This window comes from Trichomycterus rosablanca, chromosome 1 (assembly GCF_030014385.1).
Source record: "Trichomycterus rosablanca isolate fTriRos1 chromosome 1, fTriRos1.hap1, whole genome shotgun sequence".
Classification (NCBI taxonomy): Eukaryota; Metazoa; Chordata; class Actinopteri; order Siluriformes; family Trichomycteridae; genus Trichomycterus; species Trichomycterus rosablanca.
In genome coordinates this window covers 39,818,616-39,830,515 of record NC_085988.1, presented here as the reverse complement: position 1 = coordinate 39,830,515, position 11,900 = coordinate 39,818,616, and the positions used below count along the sequence as shown (strand labels likewise).

At 42.8% G+C, this 11,900-nt stretch overlaps 1 protein-coding gene across 1 annotated transcript; it reads right to left on the bottom strand.

Moving 5' to 3' along the window:
• Window positions 1-591: 591 nt before the first annotated feature.
• Window positions 592-10,120, bottom strand: prnprs3 (prion protein, related sequence 3). The gene is made up of 2 exons (XM_062992829.1): window positions 10,006-10,120; window positions 592-3,388 (listed from the first exon to the last, which is right to left on the bottom strand). The coding sequence occupies exon 2, from the start codon at window positions 3,386-3,388 to the stop codon at window positions 1,760-1,762; it is 1,629 nt and encodes a 542-aa protein (XP_062848899.1). The 5' UTR covers window positions 10,006-10,120; the 3' UTR covers window positions 592-1,759.
• Between the last annotated feature and the right edge of the window lie 1,780 nt (window positions 10,121-11,900).

Below are 11,900 nucleotides of genomic sequence, written 5' to 3'. Positions count from 1 at the left end.
AACCATTGTTACAAGATTAAATTTTCTGTAGTGAAAATAAATTGATTTACAAATGTATTAACGTCTTAAAGCTCACTGTTCGGTTTTATGTAATGCTTAAGAAAACTTCAACATGGTGTGCTCTCATTACACTTGCTTTCTGTTCAGGGCACAATAAAAAACAAACATCTTCATGATTCATTTGGAAATAATAAAAAGGGAATTTAGAAAACTTTATTTTACTCAAAAAGCAGCTAAGGGGAAAAGTCATCCTGTTGAAAAAAGAGTTGAGTGCAGATCACATGATCAGTGCGATCAAATACAAGAGCAAGAAGGTAAACAATTAGCAGACTGTACACAGTATTGGAAACAATGCATGCTGATTTTCTTATTAAAATGTTTGTGTACTATATAAATAGAATGTTACTCGTCAGCAGCAGACCAACGCATTTGACTGTAAGGTGTGTATACAGGCTAAAATGGCAGGATTAAATTACAGCACAGCTATATCACTGATAATGTTAAGACAGACTGCTTTAAATTATGAGCCCAAAATAGAGTAAAGGGTTTAAAGCATTACGTAGATTGAGCAGACAAGAAATAAATAATTGCAACATTTACACTGTGTTTAATTTGGAACTAAGCATGAACAAATGAATAGTGACTATAACAATAAGTTCAATTACAATAAAATAATAAATACAAAGACCATTAACGTTCATCAGTGTAGTCCTCAATTCAGCTATATTAACACGCTACAACACATTGTTAAATAGTACAGTGTTTTCTACAATCAAAAAAGTAGGCAATCAGCCTATGCTTGCATCATAGTAACCCATTTACCAAAATGTGGTACAGTAGTTCAGACCAGGGCCTCCTAACCCATAAGGTCATGCTAAAAAAAAACTTTGCTTTTCCTAAAACCACAGAAAATATATTAACAGTTGAGCTCAACTTGCAGGTCACTTATTCAAACAGATAGTTAATTCCTATTGCCTGTCTTAAAAAATGCAACATGCAGCTTTAAGAAAAAAGAAAAATATACCTGTGTATTTAAATAACATTTAGAAGCCTTCTTAAATTTGATAAATAATGGTTATGTTAGTCCAGTCTTACCTCAATGCCTACATAAAATAGGCAAGCAAAAACATTTGTAAGCACACCTTAGATAATGTCAAAACGAATATGTGCGTCCAAAATTTGTATAAAAACCTGAATGACAGTGCTGTGAACTTAGTGTACATTCATAGAGCACTCTAACTTTCTTTTCTCTCCATCTTTCTGTGTGTCTGCAGCTGATGTTAATTGCTAGACAAATCAGATGCCGTTGATGAAAAGAACGAATCGGAACATTCATAATGATAGTAATGATAGGTCGCCATGCTTTCTTTATGTTTGAACTGTTTTCCTAGCTTTCATAGCTCCCTCACAGTTCAGCGTTTCCCACAGATAAGTGTTTGGTGGAGAAAAATCTAGAACATTTTTAATCTAAGGCTACAGCTTTTATAGAGATTTAAGTTAGGACTGATTACACAACTGTAATAAGAACTCTTTGTTTTCTCATTAGATCAGTCTTTAGTAAGATAGGAATGTAAAACTAAAACTGTGCCAAATCAAATATATAGATTAAAAAACCGCTGTGGCAACCCTGAAAGGAATAATCAATTTGAGCTGCTTAGGGAGGTTAAAGTAACTTCTGAAGTTACATTTTTCTCATTACATTGCCTTACATTTTACGACAGAGGGTGCTGTAGAGGGGTTTTGAAAAAGCTTTGTAGGATCAGTGTAACAGTAGGGAGCTTAAAAGCAGAGAGATAGTGCTGCTTAGCCCTAGTAAAATCACGTGGCTAAAAGGCAGGGGCCGCTCTCCTCCTCCTCTTGCATTAGACTCTCCAACAGTGCTACTACGCCCTTGGACCTGCGGCTCAGCGTTACGCTCTGCATAAACCATGTAAAGTTCAATGCAGCGGCGTGCTTTTAGTTGCTCTATCAGTGCAGGATATCCGATTTCCATTATGCTCACGGTATCATCATCCTCTTCATTCGTCTCGTCATTCTTCTCCTGAGGCTGAGGTGATGGAACTATAGCACCAGTAAGCTTTGCAGCAAATAGTGAGGGGCTACCGGTTGTGTCGTTTGCCTCAAAACCTTCTCCGTAGTTCTCACCTTCAGCAGTGCCGTCTAAGACCTGAGCCTCTTCCACTCCAGCTGGTTTATCCTCTTGTGGAATACTTGGCTCATCTCTACTAAAAACTGAATCACTGTTCACTGTGTCCATCGGGTCTTCAGCAGCTCTTGTAGTTCTGCCCTGCTCCTGCCGCAACAAATCAGTTCTTTTCATACAGCTGTTCATAAAGTGGTCGTATGACTGCGGTGGAGGATTTTTAAAGATATCATGAGCATTTACTCCACCTGTATTAGATCCAGAATCACCTGGCCTATTATCTGGAGAAGCTGGGTTTGTGTTACTGTCAGGTCTGGTGCCGTAGCGCCTGTACATGTAGTGGTTATAATAATATTCTTCTTGTGGGCTGTGAAACATAAAGTGTGGACGTGGGAAACTGCCAAGGCCATAACCTAACGCCATTCCAGCAACAGCACCAACTCCAGCAGCTAGCACTGCCTGTTTACCAAACCCCTTGGATTGGAGAGAGGGCCTCATGCCCATTGTATGCACAGACTGGGCAAAAGGAGAGCCTCCAGCACCATACGATCCACCATATCCATAGCTGCCACCATAACGTGGGCTGATAATTTTATTGTTGGGGTTCCAGTAGGGGTACTGTGCTCCACCAGGGTATCCTCCTGCACCTCCTACACCACCATAAGGGTTGGGATTGGAACCAGGATAAGATCCTCCTCGAACTGGGTATCCAGGGTAAGAGCCTCCTTGTGGATAAGGGTTTCCACCCCGTCCTGGATAGCTGTTGGGATATGAACCCGCACCTGGATATGAACCAGCACCTGGACGAGCTCCGGCACCTGGATATGATCCTCCACCTGGATAGGATCCTCCACCTGGATAGGATCCTGCACCTGGGCGAGCCCCAGCACCTGGAAAAGATCCTGCACCTGGATACCCTCCTTGATTGGGATATCCTCCTTGATTTGGATACCCTCCAACTCCTCCTCTTCCTGGGGAAGAGCCTCCACCAGTGCCAGGATATGGTGGGGGATTTTGGTTAGGTATCTGAGGCTGCCGAGGGTAATTCGCTGGTTTGGAGTGTGTTCCTCCAGATGAGGATCCTCTGCTGCTGCTGCCCCCTTTGCTTCCAGTGTTAGTTCCTTTACTACCTGTGCTGCCTTTACCCCAGCTTAAACCACCTTTAAAGCCACCTCCACCTCCTCGTCTGGCCACAGCAGAATCCACCAAAGCCAGGCAGACCAATACCACTGCAATGCGATTCATCTTTAAAGAAACAAACAAACAAAAAAGATAAATTCAAAAGCCAACAGGAACATAGCCTGCCATTTTTAGGTGAAAGCAATATTCTTACAGAAGTGGCATAAGGTTAATGTATTTAACAGTGATAAAATAAAATTAAAAAAAACACCCTAAACTGTATACCTTCCTTTTGGTTTACCACGTCAAACAAGAATTTATTTTGCTAATTAAGTGACCCTATTCAATGACTAGGCAGGCCTTTTAGTCCAGCTGAAAATAACTGTAAAAAAAAATATATATACTGGGATTTCTAATACATCGTATCAAATCTCAGCTTTGCCATCCACCTGGGCTGGGAGGCTATATGAACAACGTTTGGCTGTTGTTCATCCAAGGAGGGAGCTGGATAGGGACCTCATTACTGGTGCAATTATGACCTCTGCTGGCTGATTGATGGTGTCTGCACAGAGATGAGGGATAATGGGATCAGGGTGTGTCTCTCCGTGCACAAGGCTGATTGCATATGAACTCGCCTCGTGCAGGTGAAAAGATGCAGTCGGCTACTGCTTACGTGTCGGAGGAGGCATGTGTCAGTTCGCTCTCCTTAATTGGGGAGGTGGTCAGCACCAGAAGAGAAGAAGCATAACGCAATTGGGTGAAAATTGGACGAGCTGAAATCAGGAAAAAAAGGGAGACAATTCATAAAAAATATATTCATATATATATATATATATATATACAGTGTATCACAAAAGTGAGTACACCCCTCACATTTCTGCAGATATTTAAGTATATCTTTTCATGGGACAACACTGACAAAATGACACTTTGACACAATGAAAAGTAGTCTGTGTGCAGCTTATATAACAGTGTAAATTTATTCTTCCCTCAAAATAACTCAATATACAGCCATTAATGTCTAAACCACCGGCAACAAAAGTGAGTACACCCCTAAGAGACTACACCCCTAAATGTCCAAATTGAGCACTGCTTGTCATTTTCCCTCCAAAATGTCATGTGATTTGTTAGTGTTACTAGGTCTCAGGTGTGCATAGGGAGCAGGTGTGTTCAATTTAGTAGTACAGCTCTCACACTCTCTCATACTGGTCACTGAAAGTTCCAACATGGCACCTCATGGCAAAGAACTCTCTGAGGATCTAAAAGACGAATTGTTGCGCTACATGAAGATGGCCAAGGCTACAAGAAGATTGCCAACACCCTGAAACTGAGCTGCAGCACAGTGGCCAAGATCATCCAGCGTTTTAAAAGAGCAGGGTCCACTCAGAACAGACCTCGCGTTGGTCGTCCAAAGAAGCTGAGTGCACGTGCTCAGCGTCACATCCAACTGCTGTCTTTGAAAGATAGGCGCAGGAGTGCTGTCAGCATTGCTGCAGAGATTGAAAAGGTGGGGGGTCAGCCTGTCAGTGCTCAGACCATACGCCGCACACTACATCAAATTGGTCTGCATGGCTGTCACCCCAGAAGGAAGCCTCTTCTGAAGTCTCTACACAAGAAAGCCCGCAAACAGTTTGCTGAAGACATGTCAACAAAGGACATGGATTACTGGAACCATGTCCTATGGTCTGATGAGACCAAGATTAATTTGTTTGGTTCAGATGGTCTCAAGCATGTGTGGCGGCAATCAGGTGAGGAGTACAAAGATAAGTGTGTCATGCCTACAGTCAAGCATGGTGGTGGGAATGCCATGGTCTGGGGCTGCATGAGTGCAGCAGGTGTTGGGGAGTTACATTTCATTGAGGGACACATGAACTCCAATATGTACTGTGAAATACTGAAGCAGAGCATGATCCCCTCCCTCCGGAAACTGGGTCGCAGGGCAGTGTTCCAGCATGATAACGACCCCAAACACACCTCTAAGACGACCACTGCTTTATTGAAGAGGCTGAGGGTAAAGGTGATGGACTGGCCAAGCATGTCTCCAGACCTAAACCCAATAGAACATCTTTGGGGCATCCTCAAGCGGAAGGTGGAGGAGCGCAAAGTCTCAAATATCCGCCAGCTCCGTGATGTCGTCATGGAGGAGTGGAAAAGCATTCCAGTGGCAACCTGTGAAGCTCTGGTAAACTCCATGCCCAGGAGAGTTAAGGCAGTTCTGGGAAATAATGGTGGCCACACAAAATATTGACACTTCAGGAACTTTCACTAAGGGGTGTACTCGCTTTTGTTGCCGGTGGTTTAGACATTAATGGCTGTATATTGAGTTATTTTGAGGGAGGAATAAATTTACACTGTTATATAAGCTGCACACAGACTACTTTTCATTGTGTCAAAGTGTCATTTTGTCAGTGTTGTCCCATGAAAAGATATACTTAAATATCTGCAGAAATGTGAGGGGTGTACTCACTTTTGTGATACACTGTATATATATATATATACAGTGTATCACAAAAGTGAGTACACCCCTCACATTTCTGCAAATATTTCATTATATCTTTTCATGGGACAACACTATAGAACTAAAACTTGGATATAACTTAGAGTAGTCAGTGTACAACTTGTATAGCAGTGTAGATTTACTGTCTTCTGAAAATAACTCAACACACAGCCATTAATGTCTAAATAGCTGGCAACATAAGTGAGTACACCCCACAGTGAACATGTCCAAATTGTGCCCAAAGTGTCAATATTTTGTGTGACCACCATTATTATCCAGCACTGCCTTAACCCTCCTGGGCATGGAATTCACCAGAGCTGCACAGGTCGCTACTGGAATCCTCTTCCACTCCTCCATGATGACATCACGGAGCTGGTGGATGTTAGACACCTTGGACTCCTCCACCTTCCACTTGAGGATGCGCCACAGGTGCTCAATTGGGTTTAGTCCATCACCTTTACCTTCAGCTTCCTCAGCAAGGCAGTTGTCATCTTGGAGGTTGTGTTTGGGGTCGTTATCCTGTTGGAAAACTGCCATGAGGCCCAGTTTTCGAAGGGAGGGGATCATGCTCTGTTTCAGAATGTCACAGTACATGTTGGAATTCATGTTTCCCTCAATGAACTGCAGCTCCCCAGTGCCAGCAACACTCATGCAGCCCAAGACCATGATGCTACCACCACCATGCTTGACTGTAGGCAAGATACAGTTGTCTTGGTACTTCTCACCAGGGCACCGCCACACATGCTGGACACCATCTGAGCCAAACAAGTTTATCTTGGTCTCGTCAGACCACAGGGCATTCCGGTAATCCATGTTCTTGGACTGCTTGTCTTCAGCAAACTGTTTGCGGGCTTTGTTGTGCGTCAGCTTCCTTCTGGGATGACGACCATGCAGACCGAGTTGATGCAGTGTGCGGCGTATGGTCTGAGCACTGACAGGCTGACCTCCCACGTCTTCAACCTCTGCAGCAATGCTGGCAGCAGTCATGTGTCTATTTTTTAAAGCCAACCTCTGGATATGACGCCGAACACGTGGACTCAACTTCTTTGGTCGACCCTGGCGAAGCCTGTTCCGAGTGGAACCTGTCCTGGAAAACCGCTGTATGACCTTGGCCACCATGCTGTAGCTCAGTTTCAGGGTGTTAGCAATCTTCTTATAGCCCAGGCCATCTTTGTGGAGAGCAACAATTCTATTTCTCACATCCTCAGAGAGTTCTTTGCCATGAGGTGCCATGTTGAATATCCAGTGGCCAGTATGAGAGAATTGTACCCAAAACACCAAATTTAACAGCCCTGCTCCCCATTTACACCTGGGACCTTGACACATGACACCAGGGAGGGACAACGACACATTTGGGCACAATTTGGACATGTTCACTGTGGGGTGTACTCACTTATGTTGCCAGCTATTTAGACATTAATGGCTGTGTGTTGAGTTATTTTCAGAAGACAGTAAATCTACACTGCTATACAAGCTGTACACTGACTACTCTAAGTTCTATCCAAGTTTCATGTCTATAGTGTTGTCCCATGAAAAGATATAATGAAATATTTGCAGAAATGTGAGAGGTGTACTCACTTTTGTGATACACTGTATATATATATATACAGTGTATCACAAAAGTGAGTACACCCCTCACATTTCTGCAGATATTTAAGTATATCTTTTCATGGGACAACACTGACAAAATGACACTTTGACACAATGAAAAGTAGTCTGTGTGCAGCTTATATAACAGTGTAAATTTATTCTTCCCTCAAAATAACTCAATATACAGCCATTAATGTCTAAACCACCGGCAACAAAAGTGAGTACACCCCTTAGTGAAAGTTCCTGAAGTGTCAATATTTTGTGTGGCCACCATTATTTCCCAGAACTGCCTTAACTCTCCTGGGCATGGAGTTTACCAGAGCTTCACAGGTTGCCACTGGAATGCTTTTCCACTCCTCCATGATGACATCACGGAGCTGGCGGATATTCGAGACTTTGCGCTCCTCCATATTCCGCTTGAGGATGCCCCAAAGATGTTCTATTGGGTTTAGGTCTGGAGACATGCTTGGCCAGTCCATCACCTTTACCCTCAGCCTCTTCAATAAAGCAGTGGTCATCTTAGAGGTGTGTTTGGGGTCATTATCATGCTGGAACACTGCCCTGCGACCCAGTTTCCGGAGGGAGGGGATCATGCTCTGCTTCAGTATTTCACAGTACATATTGGAGTTCATGTGTCCCTCAATGAAATGTAACTCCCCAACACCTGCTGCACTCATGCAGCCCCAGACCATGGCATTCCCACCACCATGCTTGACTGTAGGCATGACACACTTATCTTTGTACTCCTCACGTGATTGCCGCCACACATGCTTGAGACCATCTGAACCAAACAAATTAATCTTGGTCTCATCAGACCATAGGACATGGTTCCAGTAATCCATGTCCTTTGTTGACATGTCTTCAGCAAACTGTTTGCGGGCTTTCTTGTGTAGAGACTTCAGAAGAGGCTTCCTTCTGGGGTGACAGCCATGCAGACCAATTTGATGTAGTGTGCGGCGTATGGTCTGAGCACTGACAGGCTGACCCCCCACCTTTTCAATCTCTGCAGCAATGCTGACAGCACTCCTGTGCCTATCTTTCAAAGACAGCAGTTGGATGTGACGCTGAGCACGTGCACTCAGCTTCTTTGGACGACCAACGCGAGGTCTGTTCTGAGTGGACCCTGCTCTTTTAAAACGCTGGATGATCTTGGCCACTGTGCTGCAGCTCAGTTTCAGGGTGTTAACAATCTTCTTGTAGCCTTGGCCATCTTCATGTAGCGCAACAATTCGTCTTTTAAGATCCTCAGAGAGTTCTTTGCCATGAGGTGCCATGTTGGAACTTTCAGTGACCAGTATGAGAGAGTGTGAGAGCTGTACTACTAAATTGAACACACCTGCTCCCTATGCACATATGAGACCTAGTAACACTAACAAATCACATGACATTTTGGAGGGAAAATGACAAGCAGTGCTCAATTTGGACATTTAGGGGTGTAGTCTCTTAGGGGTGTACTCACTTTTGTTGCCGGTGGTTTAGACATTAATGGCTGTATATTGAGTTATTTTGAGGGAAGAATAAATTTACACTGTTATATAAGCTGCACACAGACTACTTTTAATTGTGTCAAAGTGTCATTTTGTCAGTGTTGTCCCATGAAAAGATATACTTAAATATCTGCAGAAATGTGAGGGGTGTACTCACTTTTGTGATACACTGTATGTATCAATGTACATGTTTAGTTACACAAAAAGTTTTGCCCCAAGGCATTTGGTAACATTCAGTGGAAGGCATTTTATTGTATCTTGAGTAAAATACAATTTAGGTAAAATTGTACATCAATCATTTAGCAGTATGAAGTATTCATGTAGGGAGGACAAACATCTGCCCATCTAACCCCTTTTGGATCGGGGTAAATGTGCTCAGCATAATGGTGTTTCTGTTTTTTTTCTTGCCTTCTTTTAAACAGATTAAGTTATAATTATTTATGCAACTATTGTGTTTTACTGTATTAGACCCTGTTTTATTTACAATGACTTTTTTACATTGCTATGCTTATTGTAACAGACTGGAGAAATAAAAATCCATATTATTAAAATAGATTTGTCAGTATAATGACATTTCTTTTAATTATATTTGATTATTCATTATTAAGGACTCAATCGTACTGTGTCTATAGGTGACAGCAGGTGGTGATCGATCACAACTCCGCAGTTGGTTAGGTGGATTAAACCCATGGAAAGCCTGTTTGGTTGTTATTGTTAGAAAATAATGTTTCTAACTGCCGAAGACATGAATGAATAACACCGGCTCATTAGTAATGTGACACGGTGATATAATACGCCTTTAAATAGACAGGGTAGGTCTGTTTGCGATTTTACATGTAGCTAGCTTAGCCATTTCGCTCAAATATAATAACGCACACATCAACAGGTCAAAAAACAAGCAGATATCAGCCAGACTCGTTAAAAAAGCTCGATAATGAAGACTACGAGACTGAAAACGTGAATCTGGTGTTGATATGACCCAAATAAAATACTACAGCTAGCGGATCCACCACTAGCGTATAATCTAGCGACTTTGCTATTTATAAGGCTAGTAGCGGTGCGAAGCTAGAGGCTTTATAGATGTTTACCACCTCGGCTATTTAAATATATAAATACGTTGCACCCAGTGTTTCTCCATAGCTTCGTCAAGCGACCAATAAACTGCTTACCTCTGTATGGTTGCTATTATCCGCGACTCTGTTGTGACTTGAGGGATTTACGTCTGTTCACCAAACACCAGCTCAAAGCACCCTAGACGCACGTACTGTTCCACTTGTACTAGGAGTCGATTCATCCTTCGAAAAATTCTAAATTAAGAATCGATTCCGGGGATTGGTAGTCGGCGCACGTGCTTCTCCACTTGAACTGGGAGTCGTCACTATTTTTAGAAATTCTAAATGAATCGATTCCGTGCATTAGTAGTCAATTGTACACCCGTAAAACGAATTACTAGTTACTGATTTGTTCAGTTCGAAACAAATAAAAGCAGTTAAGATTTTTAGCACCTTTTTATTGGCCATTACCAAGCCTAATGGATCAAATATTTCTCTTCAATTAGATACAAACCACATGATTGTAAATTTCATTGTAAATGATTTCTGAACAGATTATATTTTATATTAAAGGTGGAAACAGTTCTGAAATTACTCGTTGACTACATTGTAACATGGCTGTGGACAGACACGGGATGTGACTGGCAGTGAGTGCAGTGTCCAGCCACAGTTAAAGCAACTCTGTCCTTTCTCATGCCCATTCAGTGACTTTATATGGTAAGGCTTATCAAAAGTATTTAGCAGCACCCACACTGTCATAGAGAGCATGTTGTAAGGGAGACTATAGGGCACTTCTTTTCATGTTCTCTAAGAAACTTACCTACATACAGTCTTTACAGTGCTGAGTCATATTTAGCACTGGGAGGGCACCTTCCCCTTAGAGAAGAACCTAATTAAGCACTTCAGAGAGACATACAGTGTATCACAAAAGTGAGTACACCCCTCACATTTCTGCAGATATTTAAGTATATCTTTTCATGGGACAACACTGACAAAATGACACTTTGACACAATGAAAAGTAGTCTGTGTGCAGCTTATATAACAGTGTAAATTTATTCTTCCCTCAAAATAACTCAATATACAGCCATTAATGTCTAAACCACAAGCAACAAAAGTGAGTACACCCCTTAGTGAAAGTTCCTGAAGTGTCAATATTTTGTGTGGCCACCATTATTTCCCAGAACTGCATTAACTCTCCTGGGCATGGAGTTTACCAGAGCTTCACAGGTTGCCACTGGAATGCTTTTCCACTCCTCCATGACGACATCACGGAGCTGGCGGATATTCGAGACTTTGCGCTCCTCCACCTTCCGCTTGACGATGCCCCAAAGATGTTCTATTGGGTTTAGGTCTGGAGACATGCTTGGCCAATCCATCACCTTTACCCTCAGCCTCTTCAATAAAGCAGTGGTCGTCTTAGAGGTGTGTTTGGGGTCGTTATCATGCTGGAACACTGCCCTGCGACCCAGTTTCCGGAGGGAGGGGATCATGCTCTGCTTCAGTATTTCACAGTACATATTGGAGTTCATGTGTCCCTCAATGAAATGTAACTCCCCAACACCTGCTGCACTCATGCAGCCCCAGACCATGGCATTCCCACCACCATGCTTGACTGTAGGCATGACACACTTATCTTTGTACTCCTCACCTGATTGCCGCCACACATGCTTGAGACCATCTGAACCAAACAAATTAATCTTGGTCTCATCAGACCATAGGACATGGTTCCAGTAATCCATGTCCTTTGTTGACATGTCTTCAGCAAACTGTTTGCGGGCTTTCTTGTGTAGAGACTTCAGAAGAGGCTTCCTTCTGGGGTGACAGCCATGCAGACCAATTTGATGTAGTGTGCGGCGTATGGTCTGAGCACTGACAGGCTGACCCCCCACGTTTTCAATCTCTGCAGCAATGCTGACAGCACTCCTGCGCCTATCTTTCAAAGACAGCAGTTGGATGTGACGCTGAGCACGTGCACTCAGCTTCTTTGGACGACCAACGCGAGGTCTGTTCT